Source organism: Ornithorhynchus anatinus, chromosome 6 (genome assembly GCF_004115215.2).
Source record: "Ornithorhynchus anatinus isolate Pmale09 chromosome 6, mOrnAna1.pri.v4, whole genome shotgun sequence".
NCBI classification, from domain to species: domain Eukaryota; kingdom Metazoa; phylum Chordata; class Mammalia; order Monotremata; family Ornithorhynchidae; genus Ornithorhynchus; species Ornithorhynchus anatinus.
The window spans coordinates 2,920,216-2,941,610 of NC_041733.1; the positions used below are offsets into that span (position 1 = coordinate 2,920,216).

Sequence of the window (21,395 nt, forward strand, 5' to 3'; positions counted from 1 at the left end):
CGTGGCCTAGGGGAAGGATTGCGGGGCTGGAAGTCAGAGGACCCGTGTGCTGATCCCGGTTCTGCCACTTGCTGGCTGTGTGACCTTGGGCAAGTCGACTGGCTTCTCTGTGCCTAAAGTTTTTTCATCTTTAAAATAGGGATTACGTAGCCGTTCTCCCTATTAATTAGACTATGAGGCAGGGAACGTGGCTAACCTCGTAACTTGTATCTACCCCGTGGCCTAGTGGATAGAGCATGGATCTGGGAGTCAGGAGGACCTGGGTTCTAATCCCGGCTCTGCCGCTTGTCTACTGTGTCACCTCGGGCATGTCACTTCACTTGTCTGGGCCTCAGTCACCTCATCTGGAAAATGGGGATTAAGACTGAGAGCCCTATTGTGGGGCAGGAACGGCATCCGACCCGCTTATCTTGTCTGTCCGTCTCCCCCGATTAGACCGTAAACCCGTCATACGGCAGGGACCGTCTCTATCTGTTGCCGACTTGTTCACTCCAAGGGCTCAGCACAGTGCTCTGCACATAGTAAGCGCTCAATAAATACTATTGAATGAATGAATGAATCTTGTACCCACCCCAGCGCTTAGAACGGTGCCTGGCACATAGTAAACGCTTAGCAAATACCGCAATAACTATTATTATTTTCATCATTATTAGTGCCTGACCCATAGTAAGCACTTGACCCGATACCATCATTATTAATTATTATTTTAATCATGTCCCAGAATGCCAGGGTAGAGAAAATGCCTTGTTGTCCTGGATTATTACAAATCTTGTCAGGAAGGGATAGAAATGAACTGGGATAGTGGGCTTTTTTCAAGCGAGAGAATTTTCGAGAGGACCACAACGTTCTGTGGTCCCGTGTGAGGCCCGAGCGGGAGAATAACAGAGCTGGACCCAGATCCATGGGGGAACACACGAAAACACGCGGAGAAGCAGCGTGGCTCAGTGGAAAGAGCCCGGGCTTGGGAGTCAGAGGTCGTGGGTTCTAATCCCGGCTCCGCCGCTTGTCAGCTGTGTGACTTTGGGCAAGTCACTTCACTTCTCTGGGCCTCGGTTACCTCATCCGTAAAATGGGGATTAAGGTTGGGAGCCCCACGTGCGACAACCTGATCACCTTGTGTCCGCCCTAGTGTTTAGAACAGCGCTTGGCACGTAGTAAGCACTGAACAAATAGCAGCGGCAGCAGCACAAAAAATCATGGAAGTTTGCTTCCGCGGGGAGGGACTCTCAGAAGGGAGAAGCCATCTGGCAAACCCATGGACCCTGTAAAGGTGGCTAAATGATTCTGCGATTAGTACCATCTGCCGGGACGTGGCTCTCTGTGGATCTGATCCAGGGGCTCTGGTCTGCCAGTGCTATTTCTTTTTATTAGCGGGAGCGTTAGTATTTATTCAGCGCTGCGCTAATCCTCAGCTCTCGGGAAAGTCCCGATCCAGCAAGTGACACGTGCCCTGGCCACCAGGAGTTTCCACTCTAGCGGAGGTGATGGAATACAAACATCTACAGCTTTAATCCGCCGGTTGTCGATATTCCAGCTCAGTCCTAATCACTGAGCGTGCTCAATGATGAATTCGTTGATTCATTCGCTCGGTCGTATTTCTCGAGTGGTCACTGGAAAGGCGATCGGGAGAGAACAATAAGAGGACACGTTCGCTGCCCACACGAGCTCACAGATTAGAGGGGGAGACGGGCATTAATATAAATTAATATAATATGCTGAGAAGCAGCGTGGCTCAGTGGACAGAGCACGGGCTTTGGAGTCCGAGGTCATGGGTTCGAATCCCGGCTCGGCCACTTGTCAGCTGTGTGACTGTGGGCAAGTCACTTAGCTTCTCTGTGCCTCAGTGACCTCATCTGTAAAATGGGGAGACTGTGAGCCCCACGTGGGACAACCTGATTCCCCTGTGTCTACCCCAGCGCTTAGAACAGTGCTCTGCACATAGTAAGCGCTTAACAAATACCAACATTATTATTATTAAATAAATAAATTCGAGATATGTACATAAATGCTGTGGGGCTGAGAGCGGAGATGAATAAAGGGAGCAGGTCAGGGTGAGGCGGAGTGGGAGAGGGGCTCAATGTGGGCAGAGCACTGTACTAAGTGCTTGGGAGAGTACAAAATACCGGAGTTGGAAGATATACTCCTTGCTCAAAAGGCGCAAAAAGTGAGGGAGGGAAAGAAGCGGGGGGAAACGGGAGAATATGGCCATGAGAGAAGGAAGGTTTGATGGGAGTGACCAAATTTACAGGGAAGCAGCGTGGCTTAGTGGAAAGAGCACGGGCTTGAGAGGCAGAGGTCGTGGGTTCTAATCCCGGCTCCGCCGCTTGTCTGCTGTGTGACCTTGGGCAAGTCACTTAACTTCTCTGTGCTTCAGTTACCTCATCTGTAAAATGGGGATGAAGACTGTGAGCCCCACGTGGGACAATCTGATCACCTTGTATCTACCCCAGCACTTAGAACAGTGCTTGGCACATAGTAAGCGCTTAACAAATACCACAATCATTATTAAATTTGATCCCGCGGAGATGACCAGGTAACAGCTGGTTCACTCCAGAAGCCGGCTGCTTCCCCTAAATGTGCAATTCTCCCTTCTAGACTGTGAGCTCGCCGTGGGCAGCAAACGTCACGGTTTATTGTACTGCACTTTCCCAAGCGCTTAGTACAGTGCTCTTGCACACAGTAAGCGCTCAGTAAATACGATTGAATGAATGAAAGGATGAAGTCTCGTCCCCAGGTGACCTCGAGCCCGAGTCACTTTGGCTAGGGAGCCCAGTGCTAAAAGCAGAGACCTTGCTGCCCTGCTCCAGCCCCAAACATCTATCGAAGCTGGTCCGGTTCCCCCAGATTCAGCCGGTGAAAGGAACGGCACGAGCTGTGGAGATGGCCCAACGTGTCAGGGTAACTCAGATGGCTTCTGGTGCTTCCCCCTCTAGACTATAAGCTCGGTGTGGGCAAGGAAAGTGCCTGTTCTGTGGTTATTTTGTCCTCTCCCAAATGCTTAGGAAAGTCCTCTGCACATAGTAAGTGCTCAATAAATAGAACTGATTGAAATACACTGTACCAGGTGCTTAGGAGAGTCTGTCATAATCAATCTGTAATACTGTGCACTTGCTAGGTACAAGGCACTGTACTAATGTTCCCGCTAGACACCATTCTAAGGGGCTAGACTGGCATACAAATGTTTAATAATAATGGTATTTGTTAAGCGCTTACTATGTGCAGAGCACCGTTCTAAGCGCTGGGGGAGATACAGGGTCATCGGGTTGTCCCGCGTGAGGCTCACAGTCTTCATCCCCATTTTACAGTTGAGGGAACTGAGGCCCAGAGAAGTGAAGCGACTTGCCCACAGTCACACAGCTGACAAGCGGCAGGCCGGGAATCGAACCCCTGACCTCGGACTCCCAAGCCCGGGCTCTTTTCACCGCGCCACGCTGCTTCTCTAATGTACTAATGTACATTAATGTAACGTAAACCGCTGTTTACTAATGTCCATATAGACAGGTCATATTGATTTCTGAGTACTAGAGCCAAAACTGCGCTCCAGATATCTACTTTAACTTCAATTACAATCTGTGCCTCAGTTTCCTCATCTCAAAATGGGGATTCAATGCCTGCCTTCCTTCTCAGTAGTACAGTACTTATCAAATAGCACAAATATTATGACTGTTCTAACCAGATGCTTGGGAAGTACAGAATAACAAAGTGACACATTACAGGAGCACAAGGAGTTTATACTAATGTGGAATACAAATATAAAAATACAACTGAAGTGGTCAGATAAATAGATTGAAGGGACATATACCCATGAGTGTTGAGGAGGGTGTAAACAGGCTAGACTGTGAGCTCGCCCTGGGCAGGAGTCTGTCCGTTGGTTATGTTGTACTCCTCCAAGTGCTTAGTACAGTGCTTTCCACACAGCAAGTGCTCAATAAATATGATTGAATGAATGAATAAGAAAGTAATAATAATAATTTTGGTATTTGCTAAGTGCTATGTGCCAGGCACTGTACTAATAGCTGGGGTGGATACAAGCAAATCGAGTTGGACGCAGTCCCTGTCCCGCGTGGGGCTCACAGTCTCGAGCTCCATTTTACAGATGAGGTAACCGAGGCCCAGAGAAGTGAAAGTGACTTGCCCCAGGTCACACAGCAGACAAGTGGCAGAGCCAGAATTAGAACCCATGACCTTCTAACTTCCAGGCCGGGGCTCTATCCACTACGCCATGCTGCTAGAGACGACCGAAGGGATGATAGGACTGAGGGTGCTGGGAAATTAAACAGAGGTAGCTTGTTTTGGACTGGATTTTAGGAAAGATTTGAGAGTGGGGAGAGTGGAGGTCTGGTTGATGTGGGGAAAGAGGGAGTTTCAAGCCGAGAGAATAGGTTCGAGTGAGGGGATGGAGGTGGGAGAGGAGAGAGTGAGGTACAGCTAGAAGGTAGGCATGTCAGAAGCCAAAAGTGTGCAGCGTTGGTAAGAATTTTAAAAGATGAGCAAGACGATCGAAAATCCCATGCATTCACACTGCCCGTTTCATCGTATTAATTGTCACCGCATTTGTCTCTGAGGCAAGGGTTTCGTTTTCTCCTTCCAGCTCAAGTTCCTCGGTGAAAGATGAGGGTGGTTTCGCCTGAGATGCCGTAAAAATTCAAGCAGTCGGGTTATTACTGAAATTGAAGTATTTCTCAATGTCTCTTTCTCAACATCTGTTGTTCCATATGGATTCATAAATATTTGTAACTAAATAGTTGGGGAAAGAATTGCAACATTAATACAGAAAGGCAGGATCTGCCAGGAAATTTGAAGATCTATATTCCTCGTCTTGTCGGCAGAGCAAACACACACAAACGCACGCATGCAAACGTGCACACTCTCGCTCACTCATTCACTCGCACACTCTGTCTGTCCCTGTCTCTCTCTGTCTCTTCTCCTCTCTCATCTTGGAAGATTTATTCCATTAGGGCCTTTAAATTCTACCGGGGGTTCAATTGAAGGATGACCGTGAGGGAAGCCATTTGTGTTTGACGTTATCTCATCTCCTCTGGGACGATGCGGAGAGAGTATTATTCTAGTCGTGTTCCCAGTAGCCTCCTTGGTTGCCCTGGGAGGGCACACACTGGCTTTCTTTAGCATTTCGGGGCTAGTCCGTCCAACCGAAAGCAAAAACGAGTCACCCGAACAAATCCAGGGACTCATCATCAAGGAGAAGCAGTGTGGCCTAACGGATTGAGCGCGGGCCTGGATTCGGAATCCAGAGGGACCCGGATTCTAATTCCAGCTTCGCCACTTGTCTGCTGTGTGGCCTTGGGCAAATCACTTTACTTCTCTGGGCCTCGATTACCTCATCTGTAAAATGGAGATTGAATAGTAATAATAATGTTGGTATTTGTTAAGCGCTTACTATGTGCAGGGCACTGTTCTAAGCGCTGGGGGAGATACAGGGGAATCAGGTCGTCCCACGTGAGGCTCAGAGTTAATCCCCATTTTACAGATGAGGTAACTGAGGCCCAGAGAAGTGAAGCGACTTGCCCACAGTCACACAGTTGACAAGTGGCGGAGCCGGGAGTCGAACTCATGACCTCTGACTCCCAAAAGCCCAGGCTCTTTCCACTGAGCCACCATGCTTCCCATGTGAGCCCCGTGTACCGCCCCCCCTTCACCTCTCCGCAGCTAAACCCTCTTTTCCCCCCATCTCCCTCTGCTCCTCCCCCCACCCTTCCCATCCCCTCAGCACTGTACCCGTCCGCTCGACTGTATATATTTTCATTACCCTATTTATTTTGTTAATGAAATGTACATCGCCTTGATTCTATTTATTTGTTATTGTTTTAATGAGATGTTTATCCCCTCGATTCTATTTATTGCTATTGTTCTTGTCTGTCCATCTCCCCCGATTAGACCGTGAGCCCGTCAAAGGGCAGGGACTGTCTCTATCTGTTACCCATTTGTCCATTCCAAGCGCTTAGTCCAGTGCTCTGCACATAGTAAGCGCTCAATAAATACTATTGAATGAATGAATGGACTGGGTCCAGATTGATTTGCTTGTATCTCCCCCAGCTTTTAGTGCAGTGCCTGGTACACAGTAAGTGCTTCAGAAATATCTTTCAAAAATGATATTCATTGAGCGCTTACTATGTGCAGAGCACCATAACAAGCACCTGGGTGAACACATGCGGGCAGGGAACACGTCCTGTTATATTGTACTCTCCCCAGTGCTTAGTCCAGTGCTCTGCATACACTAAGCACTTCATAAATGCGATTGATTGATTGATACAACAGAGTTAGTATTCACTTTTCCTGCTCACAACAACTTGAACTGATTTTTTGTGTTGGGTGACTTTCACACCTGCCCCTTTGGTAAGGGGAGACTGAGTCCACAACAAGAATATTCTTGCATTCAATCGTATTTATTGAGCGCCTACAGTGTGCAAATCACTGTACTAAGCGCTTGAATATTTCATAGGGGTCCAGAAAACTGCTCCGGGATAGAAGACAAGTCAGGTTTGAGCTGGAACCCAGCTTTCTCTCCCCTTTGGCTCTCCCTCCTGAAGTCTGTACAAAAAAAGAACTGGTTTTCCAGATGGCCTAAACCCCCTCTGCCACTGACATCAGCTAAAAATAGCGTGTGTGCACATTTGGCAGAGGGGGAGGATAGAGGGGTGAGTCGAGCTTTGCGGAGAGACGTCTTGACTTCGATGAACCTTCGGGCGTTCGTCGCTGAAAAGATCATCTCTCCGCTAGTGTTTGCCTGTGACTAAACACCGAGGGGGGCTGGGGGGAGTGTGAAATCGTCACGGCCTGGACAATCGGGAATGTGGGTTTGTAAGCCAATCTGGTCGACGACCAGATTATTAGGGAAGGAATGTGTTGAACAAAAGGTGGAATTTCTAGAATCACTCCCTAGAAATAAATCCCGGGAACCCCATGCCGTCTCCGTGGCCGATTGCCGAAACGTTTCCAGTTCTTTTCCTCTAAGCGTTTAGCACAATGCTCTATGGGCAGTAGATGCTCAGCGGGTTTGATTCTTGGATCGAAAATAATCAACCTTCTTTCTCACTCCCATCCTTTTGGATAAGGCTTGAAAGAATGCAGCCCGCTTCCATTTTGTGCCATCGAGACTGTGAGAACATCAAAGTGCAGTGTAAATATGTGCTAGGCTATAAATAGGCACAATTTGCACAGTTATTAATGAGCGCATTGATGTAAATGTCAAAGCTGTATAATTATCCGCCCATTCCTCATTAGAGTGTGCGGAAGAAGACGGAACTGTTCATCGTTTGTTATATGGACTGTTCTTGCATAAGTTGGGTTTTCTGTGATTTGGGATTCCGCCGTGCTAATCCTTCTCAGCCACCCATCTCCAACTTTCCTCGTCTGCCCCGGGTAACTTTTAGAGACAGTCGAAGACACCTACTCATTGCTTAGGGCATATTCACTCCTCCGACAACAACAAAATCTTCTTTTCATAAGCCTAAGCAGTTTCGAATGCTGCCCTAGCGATTTGTTTTCTCCCGGACCGTATGCGGTGAAAAGAATTTAAGAGGTTTCATCCCCTACTTCTCTTCCTTGCAAAATAAATTGAATTTTCAGAGTGTGTAGATCAAAAGCCCCAGGGAACAGAATCAGTGATGGGCAGTGCAGCTGCCTCTTTAATTCAATGCCTTTTTCTCCAGGGTTAACCGGCACATTTGTAAATAACAACTCCGGACGATGAGTTTTCTGTTCCGAAAGCCACCCGAGTTGGGGAGGGGCTGGTTTTGTGGGACCGCACCATCAGTTGCAGAATGAAGGATGAAGGGCAGGGTGATTTGGGGCTGGGGTGACAGACAGCAGCGGTGATTTGGGCGGAAACACCTACGGGCCATTTCATCACCCGGATGGTGCCGGGACAGGAAGGGTTGGTTCCTCCTCGGTGCAGATCTCTCCCCTTTGGCTCCGAGAAGGGCATGTGGTGCCCCAATCCTCAGCGGCTCCAGGGGACGGGGACCCCCGTAGAGACCCCGTCTCAGGGTCGGAATAGGATCTAGCCATCCACAGACTCACCTGTCACTCAAATCCAAGCCAGAGGCAGATTTACCTGCCTTAAACCCGCACTTAGACGTTTCCATTTTGAGAAGCGGTGTGGCCTTGTGGAAGGAGCCCGGCCCTGGGAGTCAGAGGACCTGAGTTTGAGTCCTGACTCCTCTACTCGCTTGCTGCGTGATCTTGGGAGAGTCACATCTCTGTTCCTCAGTTTCCTCATCTGTAAAATGGGGATTACAAATGGGAGCTCCCTGGGGAAGCTGGCTGCGTCCAGCTTGATTAGCTTGTTTCTACCCCGGCGCTTAGAACAGTGTCTGTTGCGTAGTAAGCACTGCATAATGGATAGAGCACAGACCCAGGAGTCAAAAGGTCATGGGTTCTAATCCCATTCCACCACTTTCCTGCCTTGTGACCTTGGGTGAGTCACTTCACTTCTCTGGGCCTCGGTTACCTCATCTGTAAAATGTGAGCCTCACGTAGGACAGGGACTGTGTACAGCTCGACTTACTTATGTCTACCCCAGTGCTCAGCATAGTGCCTGGCACATAATAAGCGCTTAACAAATACCATCATTAGTATTATCATTGTTAACAGAGACCATAAAAAATATCCAGGCAGATTTGTACTGCCAGAAGACGGTTACCTACTTCCTTAACGGATCCTTGCCCACTACATCTTCCGGGCTGCCCAAACGCTGGCCCAGGGGAGGGAGCAATCTTTGAGGAATCGCAAGTCCGGGCTCTGCGCCTTCTGCCCATCCTGCCCGGAGCTGGCTAACATGGACGAAGAATGTACGGGCGCTTTGCCTTGGGTTGTCCGCCTACCCTCCTGTTGGATCGTTACACTCCGTGCCCCAGCAGAGCAGAGGATGAGATGAGAGTGTTCCAGTAGGTTTGCATAAACCACTTGAATAATGATGAGAATAATGCTTCTATCTGTTAGCAACTTACTAAGTAGCAAGCACGTTAATAGACGCTGGGGTAAAGACGAGATAACCAGTCCCTGGCCCTCATCTAGCACAAAGTCTAAGCAGGAGAGAGAATAGATAGGTGTTTAATCTCCATTGTACAGGTGAGGAAATTGAGACAGAGAGGAGTTCAGTGACTCGCCCCGGATCACACAGGAAAGTGACGTGGAAAGATTCGAACCCAGGTCCTCTGACTCCCAGGCGCGTGTTCTTTCCGCCAGGCCCGATACGGCCAGTTCCTCCGTGTAGGGTCTTGGGCTGGAGGTTTCAGTCCTGTGGCTCATCCGTGGTTGCCTTTGGGAGCCTCCCTCGGTCAAGGGCATTTAATAATAATAATGTTGGTATTTGTTAAGCGCTTACTATGTGCCGAGCACCGTTCTAAGCGCTGGGGTAGACACAGGGGAATCAGGATGTCCCACGTGGGGCTCACGGTCTTAATCCCCATTTTACAGAGGAGGTAACTGAGGCACAGAGGAGTGAAGTGACTTGCCCACAGTCACACAGCTGACAAGAGGCAGAGCTGGGATTTGTACTAAGATGCCTCCTTCCCATGACCCTCCTGCTGGCGGTGCTATTTACTGAGCGCTTATTCCTTGCAGAGCACTGTACTGAAAGCTGGGGAGAGTACAATACGACAGGCTCGGCAGACACGTGCCCTGCCCGTAGCGATGATGAGCTAGTGACTGTGCAAGGTAACGGTGGCACTTGCCAGTCGGAAGACTTGCTGGCTTCCAAAGATGTACCTCAGGGTGGGATGTTTTACACCTTTTAATTGTATTGAATGACTTATTCCTTCATATTAACATCTGTCTCTACCAAGCAATCCACAACAGTGCTCTGCATCTAGTAAGCGCTCCATTAATGCCACCGATAGATCAATTGATCGATTGATTGAGCTTTCAGTCTAGACCCAAGCTTTCAACCTAGAAACTCGTAGCAATCCTCCTTGACTGTGTTCATGTTCTTTCTGGGAACGCGATCCTAAGCTCTAACCTGAAGCCTGAACAATTTTGGATCCGGAAGTTTTCAGCTGGCTAGGTGTTCCGCTGCACCATCAACCGATCAATTATATTCACTGATCGCTTACTCCCCGCAGAGCACTGTACTGAGCGCTTGGGAGAGTACAATACAACAGAGCCGGTAGTTACATTCCCTGCCTACTCTAAGCTTGCAGTCTAGAGAGGGAGACGGATATTAATATAAATGAATCATTTGTAATATTTAATTTAAAGATATGTACACAGTGCTGTGGGACTGAGGGTGGGGTTGAATATCAAATGTCCAGAGGTCACAGATCCACGTGCGTAGATGACGCAGAAAGGAGAGGGAGCCGAGAAGGGTCCTTCAGTAAGCCCTTGGGAAAATCCAATCCTAGAAATTAGTAAATGTGATCCCTCCCCACGCAAAGCTAACAGCATACAGAGGGAGATGTGTTAAAATAAATTACAGATAAGGGATATAGTAATGATAACAATGTTGGTATTTGTTAAGCGCTTACTATGTGCCAAGCACTTTCCTAAGCACTGGGATAGATACAAGGTCATCAGGTTGTCCCACGTGGGGCTCGCGGTCTTAATCCCCATTTTCGAGATGAGGTAACAGGCCCTGAGAAGTGAAGTGACTTGCCCACAGTCACACAGCTGACAAGTAGCGGAGCCGGAATTGGAACCCACGACCTCCGAACTCCCAAGCCCGGGCTCTTTCCACCGAGCCACACTGATTCTCTATCAGTCAGCGGTAACGGTATTCCTCGAGCACGCAATGTGTACAGAGCACACCGTAGCGGGCTACTCCGGCGATGCCAGGGAGCGTGTTAGGCGTGGGGTGGGAGGGTGGGGGGTGGCCGGTGTGTCAGGGGCTTTTCTGGTTGTTTGGACGCCAAGTCATTATTACTCACCCAATGAATCTCCATCAGGCCGGGGAGAAATCCGCACTTTGACACTGTTCGCCTTGCTCTTTCAACGCCTCAGCAATCAAGATCCATTAAGGCAATTTAAGCATTTTTTTGTATCTGTTTTAGGTATTTGTTAAACACTTAATATGTGCCAGGCACTTTAGTAAGCGCAAGGGTAGATACAAGCTAATCAGGTTGGACCCAGCTCATGTCCCACATGGGGCTCGCGGTCTTTAGCTCCATTTTAAAGATGCGGTAAATGAAGCATTCATTCACTGGTATTTATCGAGCGCTTACTATGTGCAGAGCACTGTACTAAGCGCTTGGAATGTACAAATCGGTAGCAGATAGAGACGATCCCTGCCCTTTGACGGGGTTACAGTCTAAACGAAGCACCCGGAAGCGAAGTGACAGGACCAAGGCCACACAGCAGGCAGGTGGCCGAGTCAGGATTAGAATCCAAGTCCTTCTGACTCCCAGGCCCGTGCTCTTTCCACTGGGCCACATAGCTTCGGGTGTCAGTGTAGCTATGGCCCGGCACGGGGATTAGCGTCAACACAACCCATCTTCCCCGGGCTTCCGCAGACGGGCAGCGGATCCACCTCCTTCGATTGGACACAACCGCCTTGCGTCTGTTCACCGTTCATCCGTCGTAACACTTAGGTTAGCAGCGTGGCCTAGTGGCTAGGGCACGGGCCTGGGAGTCGGAAGGACCTGGGTTCTAACCCCTGCTCCTTTCTGCCTCGTTACCTTGCGCAAGTCACTTCACTTCTTTCGGCGCTTAGAACAGTGCTCGGCACATAGTAAGCGCTTAACAAATACCGACATTATTCTTCTTTCTGCCGTGTTAGCCTGCGCAAGTCACTTCACTTCTCTGGGCCTCAGTTCCCCCATCTGTAAAATGGGGATCAAGAGTGTGAGCCCCACGTGGAAGAGGGGCTGTGTCCAACCTGATTTCCTTGTCTCTATCCCAGCGCTCAGTGGAGTGCTTGACGCATAATAAGCCCTTAACAGACACCACCATTATTATTATTATTATTATTGTTATGCCAGACTGGGAAATGGGGGAGCCAGGGCCCGACTGTTCCCCATCAGGACGCCCCTCTCTCCTCCGACGGCACCCCTCGCCCCAGTCTTAATTGCTTTGCCAATTAAGATCGCCCGGAGGTCTGGCTAATAAATTCCTGCCCTTACAAGGCACTTATTCAGAACTTGGACCAAACGGGAAGCACCATTCAGATGTGAAGACCCATTACAAGATTGAAATGGATTTCTAATGCATTTATCATTCATCTCTGCTGCGCGCGATTTCAATCGGAAAAAAAAAAAAATGATGAATGGTTTGACAGTTTCCACCCGTGGACGCTAAAACATAATATGCTTCTCCCGGTTTTTCAGCTATTACGGACCTTAACATGCAATGTGACCTTGGTCTGAACAGCATGTTTGGTTAGCACAAAAACTTAATCATAAGAAGTCATAAGTAGAATCCTTCTTCTTTACTACCCTTTTTCTGGGACCGGGAAATTTATGGCTTGGGGGACAGGTAGGATATGAACAATGGACCAAATGGAGTCCGGGGTTATCTCATCTGTGTGAGAGCGCCTGCCGAAAATCGATGTGACCTTTGCTACACTGTCATCTTAGTTCCCACCCTAGGAGTCCTATCTGTCTTTGGGAAGAGGCTTAGAGCTGTGTACTGTCTCTCTTGGGCCAGATTATCAAAATGAATCATTGCCTGCATACCTCTTAGAGTTCTATTTATTTTCCTGGTGTTGACTAGGTGTGATGAAATATGATTCTTTTTGCATTTGATCCTCACTGCAGCAAGCAGCACCTAATTTAGCCGTGTCTATCTCTTTAAAGAAGAGTAATACTATTTTGAAACTTCAATCTACTGTACGGCAACATTACAAACCATAGACCATGCGACCTGTCTTCGCAGTCAATAGTAATTTTCCTTTCAGCCAATTTAATAGCATTACTTTCATCTCCAAAGAGGAGAGATTTCTAGCTGTTTTAATGTAGTTGTAGTTTGGTGCTCTGCATACTGGATGCATCCCTGTCCCGTCCGGACGGTTGACTTTCTTTACGGTCCTTGGGTCCAAAGGGCTTTGATAATACATTTCTGCAGACTCATTTGGAGCACAGATAATCCAGCTAATTCTAAAGAACTTGCCCCTTTTGTAGAAAAATAATATTTAAACAGGGAAAATGGAGCATTGTCTCTCCATCAGCAGGAAGTCCATGTTCTAGGTTTGTAATCTTTTTTTTTTTAATTCTTTTTTTTTTTTTTTTGACTATTGACTGAAGACAGGTGGCATGGTCTGTGATGTTGCTGTGAAGGGAGATTGAAGTTTCAGAATAATATTCATTACTTTAAAGAGATAGATAAATGGACACAGCTAAATTAGGTGCTGTGCTGAAGTGAGGATCGAATGCAAAACTGTGTATACATATTATTTTTAAAAACTCTTTCCATCCACAGGAATGCCCGAACATTAGAAACATTATTATAGGGACCCCCAGGACTCGGAGTTGTCACTGATATCGGGAAAACCTCACAAGGAGAGCACGTTTCTTCTGCCCAGATGGATTTAAAATGACACATAGATACAGAGCGCTAAAGATCGCCGACTTCATTGTCAGGCGGTGGACTTTGCCGCCAGAATAGCTGGTGGATGAGGGGGAAATTTGTTTCTCTAAAGAGAAGATGTTCCAATATGACGATCCCGCAGTTTAATTGTCACCATATTGGTGGTGGATTTACTGGTTCCCCGTGGCGTAGTCGGAAACGAAAAGGAGGTCCTAGAGCCGAGAGGGAAGTCTAATAGAGAATCTCCAAATGACTCTCTCGCGCTCGCTGACAAATGAAAGGACGCGGCTCGGTTGTGTGATCGTTTTTAGAAAATGCACGTGTCGTGAATTTACGGTGTATAGATTCGTTCCGCGCTTTACCATAAATCCGGCGGGCGATGAAAGGAGCGAGGGGCTGCTCGCGGGCATCAGGCAGAGCTGTGTCCACGAGGGACGAGAACGCCGATCTCAAAGGTTCGGACTCAAAAGCTCCACCGACTCTGACCGTGTGCAGAAGAATCGATCTGGGTTCCTAGTCTAGAGGAGTTGGTAACTTCCAAGTAGTCGGGGTGACTCACATTAAGGGAAGTTTATCGGGAGAGAAGGCCACCGCGTCATCTCAGCACAGTAAATTCCCGCAGAAGGCAGACATCGTTTCCCAGACGAGGAATCCCACGGTGTAACGGGGTGATTGGGATTCCTCGTCTTGGGATTGGTGTAACGGGGCTGTGGGTATTTGGAAAGTGCCTTCGTGAATGACTCGTTCTGGTGGAGGCCCCCAGGAAACCCTAGATGAGAGGTTCTAGGAAGCTATATTTCAAGGTTCGTAGGAAAATTGAGTCCCCTTGGGCTCGTTATTTGGGCCGAGGTGTGTGTTTGGAAGCTGTGCTGGTTTTGTCTGTGGAAATAGAGGTCAGGTCCTGAGGACAGGAGGGCAGTGTGGGGTTGGAGAGAAAAGAAGCAGGATATTAAGGCTCAAACTCCAAACCGGGTCTAACTTCACACCAAGAATGGAGATGTAGCGGTGAGAAGCAGAGTGACCAATTGGAAAGAGAATGGACCTGGAAGTCAGGGGACCTGGGTTCTAATCTCAGGACTTCCACTTTCCTGTTGTGGGGCAGTCTGGGCTCCTTAATCAGTGCACACAGTTCTTCTTTTTCTTGTCGTATTTAAGTGCTTACTATGTATCAAGCACTGTTGTAAGGGCTGAAATAAATACAAGTTTATCAGTTCGCACCCGATTCCTCCCTTACATGAGGCTCAGGGTCCTTGTGGAAGAGAGTACAGGCATTGAATCTCCGTTAGACAGATGGGGAAACTGAGGCACAGACAAATTAAGTGACTCTCCCAAGATCACTTAACAGGCACCTGGCAGAGCCAGGATTAGAACCCAGGTCTTCTGGCTCCAGTGGCTCAGTGGAAAGAGCCCGGGCTTGGGAGTCCGAGGTCATGGGTTCGAATCCCGACTCTGCCCCTTGTCAGCTGTGTGACTGTGGGCAAGTCACTTCACTTCTCTGGGCCTCATTTACCTCATCTGGAAAATCGGGATGAAGACCGTGAGCCTCACGTGGGACAACCTCATTCCCCTGTATCTCCCCCAGTGCTTAGAACGGTGCTCTGCACGTAGTAAGCGCTTAACAAATACCAACATCATTATTCTCTAGGCCACATTTCTTCTGCCAGGCCATGGGTTTTATCTTCAAATTTTGACTAGCATGTACTTAGGCAATATGAGCCTGTTTGGCCCCAGTGCCCCACAGAGTCGGGAGAAAGGATCGTATGCACGAGCACGGTGTTGGATAAAGGGAGTAAGGACAGCACAAATTTTCCTTATTATGATATTTGGGAGACTGAAATGATGATAATAATAATTGAGCCGTTTGTTGATGATGACGATGATGATGATTGTGGTATTTGCTAAGCATTTACCACGTGCCAGGCACTGTACTAAGTGCTGAGGTAGATGCAAAATAATCAGGGTGGACAGTCCCTGTCCCACATAGGGGTCACGGTCTTAAATCCCATTTTACAGATGAGGGGACTGAGGCAGAGAGAAGTTAAGTGACTTGCCCAAGGTCACACAGCGGACAAGAGGTGGAGCTGGGATTAGAACCCAGGTGCTTCTGACTTCTAGGTCTGGGTTCTTACTATTGACTATTCTCCAAGCACTATACTAAGCACGGGAGCAGATTCAAGATAACCCGTGAGCCCCAAGGAGGCCTTAATTAAGTAGGAAGGAAAATCTCTGCATTAGAGAACCGACCTGGCCTGGTGGAAAGAGCACAGGCCTGGAAGCCAGAGGACTGGGTTCTAATTGTGGCACTGTCATGTGTCTGCTGTGTGACCTTGGGCAAGGCACTTCATTTCTGTGTGCCTCATTCATTCATTCATTCAATAGTATTTATTGAGCGCTTACTATGTGCAGAGCACTGTACTAAGCACTCGGAATGTACAAATGGGTAACAGATAGAGACAGTCCCTGCCCTTTGACGGGCTTACGGTCTAATCGGGGGAGACGGGCAGACAAGGACAATAGTAATAAATAGAATCGAGGGGATGAGCATCTCATTAAAACAATAGCAGATAAATAGAATCAAGGCTATGTACATCTCATTAACAAAATGAATAGGGTAATAAATAGGGCCTCAGTTCCCTCAACTGTAAAATGGGGATTAAGACTGTGAGCCTCACTTGAGGCAGAAATGATGAGTCCAACCTGACTGGCTTGCATCTACCCCTGCACTTAGTAGAGTGCCTGGCACGTAGTAAGGGCTCAACAAATACCATTTTTCTTCAAAAGAGGGAGACAGGCCTTAAAATACTGGCAGCTGGAGTTTATCGGAATAAATCGGTAACCTTCCACTGTTGCTTCCCTTGGCAGAAGAGGTGCAGATCGCCATCCCGATCATGAAGCCGACCTTAGAGAAAGTCCAGCTGGCGGGGCAGACCTTGCCCCCAGGATTCCCGGCTCCTTTTCTCTTCGCTGACGGCCTGTCGTCGGTAGAGACGCTTCTAACCAACATTCAGGTAACTCGCGCCTCGTCCAGAGAATGACATCCGTGCTCCGCTTGATTCAGCTAAGCGCTTTGTATTGACCATGCTTTAAATGGACTTTCTTGCCCTTGCTTTTTGAGGTACTGGGGGGAGGGAGGAAGGGCAGAGTCAAGAGAGGGAATGTGATTTACTGCTAGAATTGGAGAACATTCACGATGGCTTGCAAATTTCATCCTTTTTAATTATTCAGGAAAAAGGTCTATACAAGTGTATCGCTCTTTAGCTTATTTTTGCAATGCAACACAATGTTTGTCATATATATATATATATATATATATATTTATGTATGTGCGTGTGTGTGTGTGAATACAAATGTGGAGATAGATGTGTGTAGGTGAAGAGCTATCCTTCGTTCTTGAAGATGCCGCTACAGATGGCCAGGTCCTTTAGATAAAAGTTCTCCAGGCCCAATCTTTTGCTGTCCTGGATTGAATTTTGGTGAGGCAGACATTGTTGAAAGACCCCTTTTCCTGCCCCTCCACCATCTGTGGAGAGCAGCGCACCCCTAAATAGTGATTAGACTGTAAGCCCGTCACAGAGCAGGGACTGTCTCTATCCCTTACCGATTTGTCCATTCCTAGTGCTTAGTACAGTGCTCTGCACATAGTAAGCACTCTATAAATACTATTGAATGAATGCTGTACCACTAAGTGATGCTGGGACCCAATAGATCAGTCAGTCATCCATCCGTCAGTTGTACTTACTGAGCGTTTACTGTTCGCAGAGCACCGTGCCAAACACTTGGGAGAGCACGGTGTAACAACCGCCAATACCCTGAGCTTTTATAGGCTTCACGTTTAGGGGCTGGAAACATCCTACGCTCAGGAGGAGAGGCTTTTGGCTTGGTTTGCAATAGTGGTGAAGGTTTGCACAGGGCCATCCGTACTCTCCCTGTCCCCAGCAGGAATTGTCAGCTGGCTGATCAGGGCCCACAGCCCGGGCCGTGGCCATGGGACAGAGAAGGTTCGTTCATGGAGACAATGTCGGTCACAAAGGTGGCACACTCACTGCTAAAATCCCACCGCCTGCTTCGTTTCTTTCCGCGAGGCTCGAGGAACGGTTTTTCGGCGGACACGGCTTTTATTTCCAAGTTCGGTGGATTCTGTCATCGGGGCGGGAGGGGGCCTGGAGCACTAGAACCGATAAATTCCTTCGGAGATCCTGGCATCCGGTGGGCATTCTGCTCCACCCGTCATTGAGTGATAGTGCCTGGCTCTGGGAAGGGGGTCTCCCTTCAACCGATCCTCAGCTTTGGGATGGGAAGAGCAGCTCCCGTGGATGCCACGGTGGGGTGGAGCTACAGGAGATGAAGATGGTTGGATGCCATGGCCCATTTGACTTCCCAAGCTCCTGGTAAAGTTGAAGATTTAAGTAAACTTAAGGTTCAAATCCCGGCTCGGCCACTTGTCTGTGCAGTGTGACCTTGGATAAGTAACTTCACTTCTCTGTGCCTCAGTTCCCTCATTTGTAAAATGGCGATTGAGACTGTGAGCCCCATGTGAGACGGACGGTGTCCAACCCAATTTGCTCGTATCCACCCCAGCGCTTAGGACCGTGCCTAGCACATAGTAAATGCTTAACAAATACCATAATTATCATTATTATTTTCTCCCCTGACTAAATCTGACCTGATTTAATGGGTTCCCCGGGTTTCTCTCTGTCCTAAGAGAGAAAGCAAAGACAGTGTTTGAATAGTCACAGGCCCGGTTGGCTGACTCCACCATCGTAGGGAAGAAACCAACCCCACCGCACATAATAATTTCATTCAATAGTATTTATCGAGCGCTTACTATGTGCAGAGCACCGTACTAAGCGCTTGGAATGTACAAATCGGTAACAGATAGAGTCGGTCCCTCTAATTCGTAATTATGATACGTGTTAAGTGCTTGAGTCAGAGGAACTGGGTTCGAACCCCGGCTCTGCCACTTGTCAGCTGTGTGACTGTGGGCAAATCACTTCACTTCTCTGTGCCTCAGTTCCCTCATCTGGAAAATGGGGAATAACTGTGAGCCTCACGTGGGACAACCTGATTCCCCTGTGTCTCCCCCAGCGCTTAGAACAGTGCTCTGCACATAGTAAGCGCTTAACAAACACCAACATTATGATTAATATGCACCAAGTACTGTTCTAAACACTGGGGTAGATTCAAGTCAGATCAGGCACTGTCTTGTCCCACATGGGACAAACAGCCTATGTAGGAGGGCGTGGGATTTAATCCCCGTTTTACAGATGGGATAACTGAGGCACCTAAGGTCACTCAGCAGACAGGGGGCAGAGCCAGGTTTAGAATCCAGGTCCTCTGATTCCTTTGCCCGTGGTCTTTCAAGTAGGCCACACTGTTTCTCTATCGTAAAGCGAGACTAAGGATTCTGAATAGGGGAAATCTTTCCCTGGACTTGGATGACAGAGTGGTACTTTCTCCCCTAGGGCCTGCTGAAAGTGGCTGTGGATAATGCCAGGGTCCAGGAAAAACAGATCCAGCAGGAAAAGAAGGAACTGAAAATGGAGCTGTGTAGAGAGAGGGAGCTGAGGGAGAGTCTGGAAAGGCAGCTTACTGCTGAGCTGCAGAGCAGAGGTAAGTCTGGGGCTGCGGGTTCCAGAAGTCCTATCTAACTAACACTCTCCCTTTGCGGGTGCTCATCAATGTGGTGGCTTGATTGGCTTCAGAGGGCAGAGCACCGCGTTGGAGTGCTTTGAAGAATACGACGGAATTAATAAGCACGATCCCTTTGCCCTCAAGGACTGTACAGTGTAATGGCCCAGCCCCACAACACTTATGTAGCATATCTGTAATTTATTTATTTTTATTACTATCTGCCCCATTCTGTAGACCGCAAGCAGGGGATATGTCTGATTAGTCTTATATTGTAGTCTCCCAAGTGCTTAATACAATGCTTTGCGCACGGTAAGTACTCAATAAATACAATTGACTGAATGGCCCAAATGTAAGACCCAAAGGGTAATTCCGAATCGATCAAATTTACTGTGGGCCGAGCACTGTATCAAGTGCTTGGGAGAGTACAGTGTAACAATATGTCGCACACGTTCCCTGCCCTTGATAAACCTACCATCTAGGGGAAGCTTACATTCATTCATTGGTATTCAATGAGTGGTTACTACGTGCAGAGCACCGTACTAAGCGCTTGGAATGTACAATTCGGCAACAGATAGAGACAATCCCTGCCCACTGACGGGCTTACAGTCTGATCGGGGGAGACAGACAAAAACAATAGCAATAAATAGAATCGAGGGGATGTACACCTCATTAACAAAATAAGATGATAGAAATATATACAAATGAGCAAATGAGCACAGTGCCGAGGGGAGGGGAGATCTTCCTCTGTGATTAAAGTTGGAAAATTAGTGGTTTCATCTGGGGAATTGAGAGGGAGGGTCAAGTGTGAACATTAAGTGTTCATCTTCTCCTTTCCTGCCCTGTTTCAGCATGGTCCAAGCAGGTCAGAACTGGGATGAGATGTTCCACGAAACCATTTTATCTTGTCTAATTAAAATAGTGGTCAGACAATATTGAGTGCTTACTGTGAGCAGATCACTGTAGTAAGCACTTAGTACAGTATAATGCAGTTGATAGGCATGTTCCCTACCCACAAAGAGTTTACAGTGGTACTTTCCAAGTGTTTAGCACAGTGCCCTGCAGCCAATAGGCACTGATAAATAACACTTCAATTGTAGCTACAATGAGGGAACTATTTAGTGCATTTGTGATTTCTACTAAGCCACACCGGTAAACCTCGTTTGAAATGCAATTTCCCGTTGGCTACACAAGCACGTTGTGGGTTTCTTCTAATGTATGTTTTGGGAAGGATTTGCAGGGATCAAATAGGCTCCCCAGTTTGGGTTCCTGTTTATTGGCATTTCTTCTTAGCTCAGTTCTTTCTGACAGCCATGACATTGGTGAAAAGGTGACTGCTTAAATCCCTAATCATCCACTGTCCAGGGGAAGGTACCGTTTCTCTTCAGCACGGTTTCTTAAATTCCACTCTGGACTCTCCTCGAGTGGAACGGGAACGCTTAGGAACTCTGGCTCAGAATAACTGGATTTAGAGTCCCGCCAGGCTTTAAAGTACCTGCTTGTGCCCCTGTTGGTATGGGTCTCTAGATTCTATTAGAATAATGCTCTCTTTTCTAGCTGGGAGGCCACTTGGTGATTGCATTCTAAAGTGTTATTGAAAAGTACTTCTGCTTAGTTTGTATAGCCAATTTTAGATGTTGCCCATTTAGTGATGAGCTGAAAAACAGTAATTTATTTTTTCCCCCTAGAAACCTATCTATCGGTATATGTTTTTATATATATTATAGTAGAGAGGCAGCATGGCTCAGAGGAAAGAGCACAGGTTTGGGAGTCAGAGGTCATGGGTTCTAATTCTGACGCCGGCACTTGTCAGCTGTGTGACCCTGGGGCAAGTCACTTAACTTCTCTGTACCTGAGTTACTACCTCATCTGGAAAATGGGGATTGAGACTGTGAGCCTCACGTGGGACAACCCTATTCCCTTATTTATGCCCAGAGTTTAGAACAGGGTTTGGCACATAGTGAGTGCTTAACAATTATCATTATACCTATTAATTCATTCAATAATATTTATTGAGCACTTACTGTATGCATATTGTGATATGGTAGGCATTTTCTACTTAACTCCTATCCAGAAAATTCCTTGACCTCCCCACCCCCACCAAATTAATAACCAGAAACAAAAGATGTCATTCCAAAATGGATTTGTTCAGTACTTTATTGCTGGGATGTAGGGTAATTAATGTATCCTCATAAAAATCCTAACTATGATCAGTATATCTGTTTCCTGGACTTTTCTTTTTTCCTTCATCGCCTCTCCCGAATGCACCAAAGTAATCCAGTACTAGACTT

The 21,395-nt window shown here is 47.6% G+C and overlaps 1 protein-coding gene across 2 annotated transcripts in view; it reads left to right on the plus strand.

The window, feature by feature from the left end:
- DACH2 (dachshund family transcription factor 2) overlaps positions 1–21,395 on the plus strand; it is a 448,249-nt gene that overhangs the window by 404,845 nt on the left and 22,009 nt on the right. For both annotated transcript variants that reach the window (XM_029067347.1, XM_029067346.1), the window contains 2 exons: positions 16,339–16,484; positions 18,939–19,086. In XM_029067347.1, coding sequence (XP_028923180.1) covers positions 16,339–16,484; positions 18,939–19,086 — 294 coding nt within the window. The remainder of the gene's footprint in view (positions 1–16,338; positions 16,485–18,938; positions 19,087–21,395) is intronic.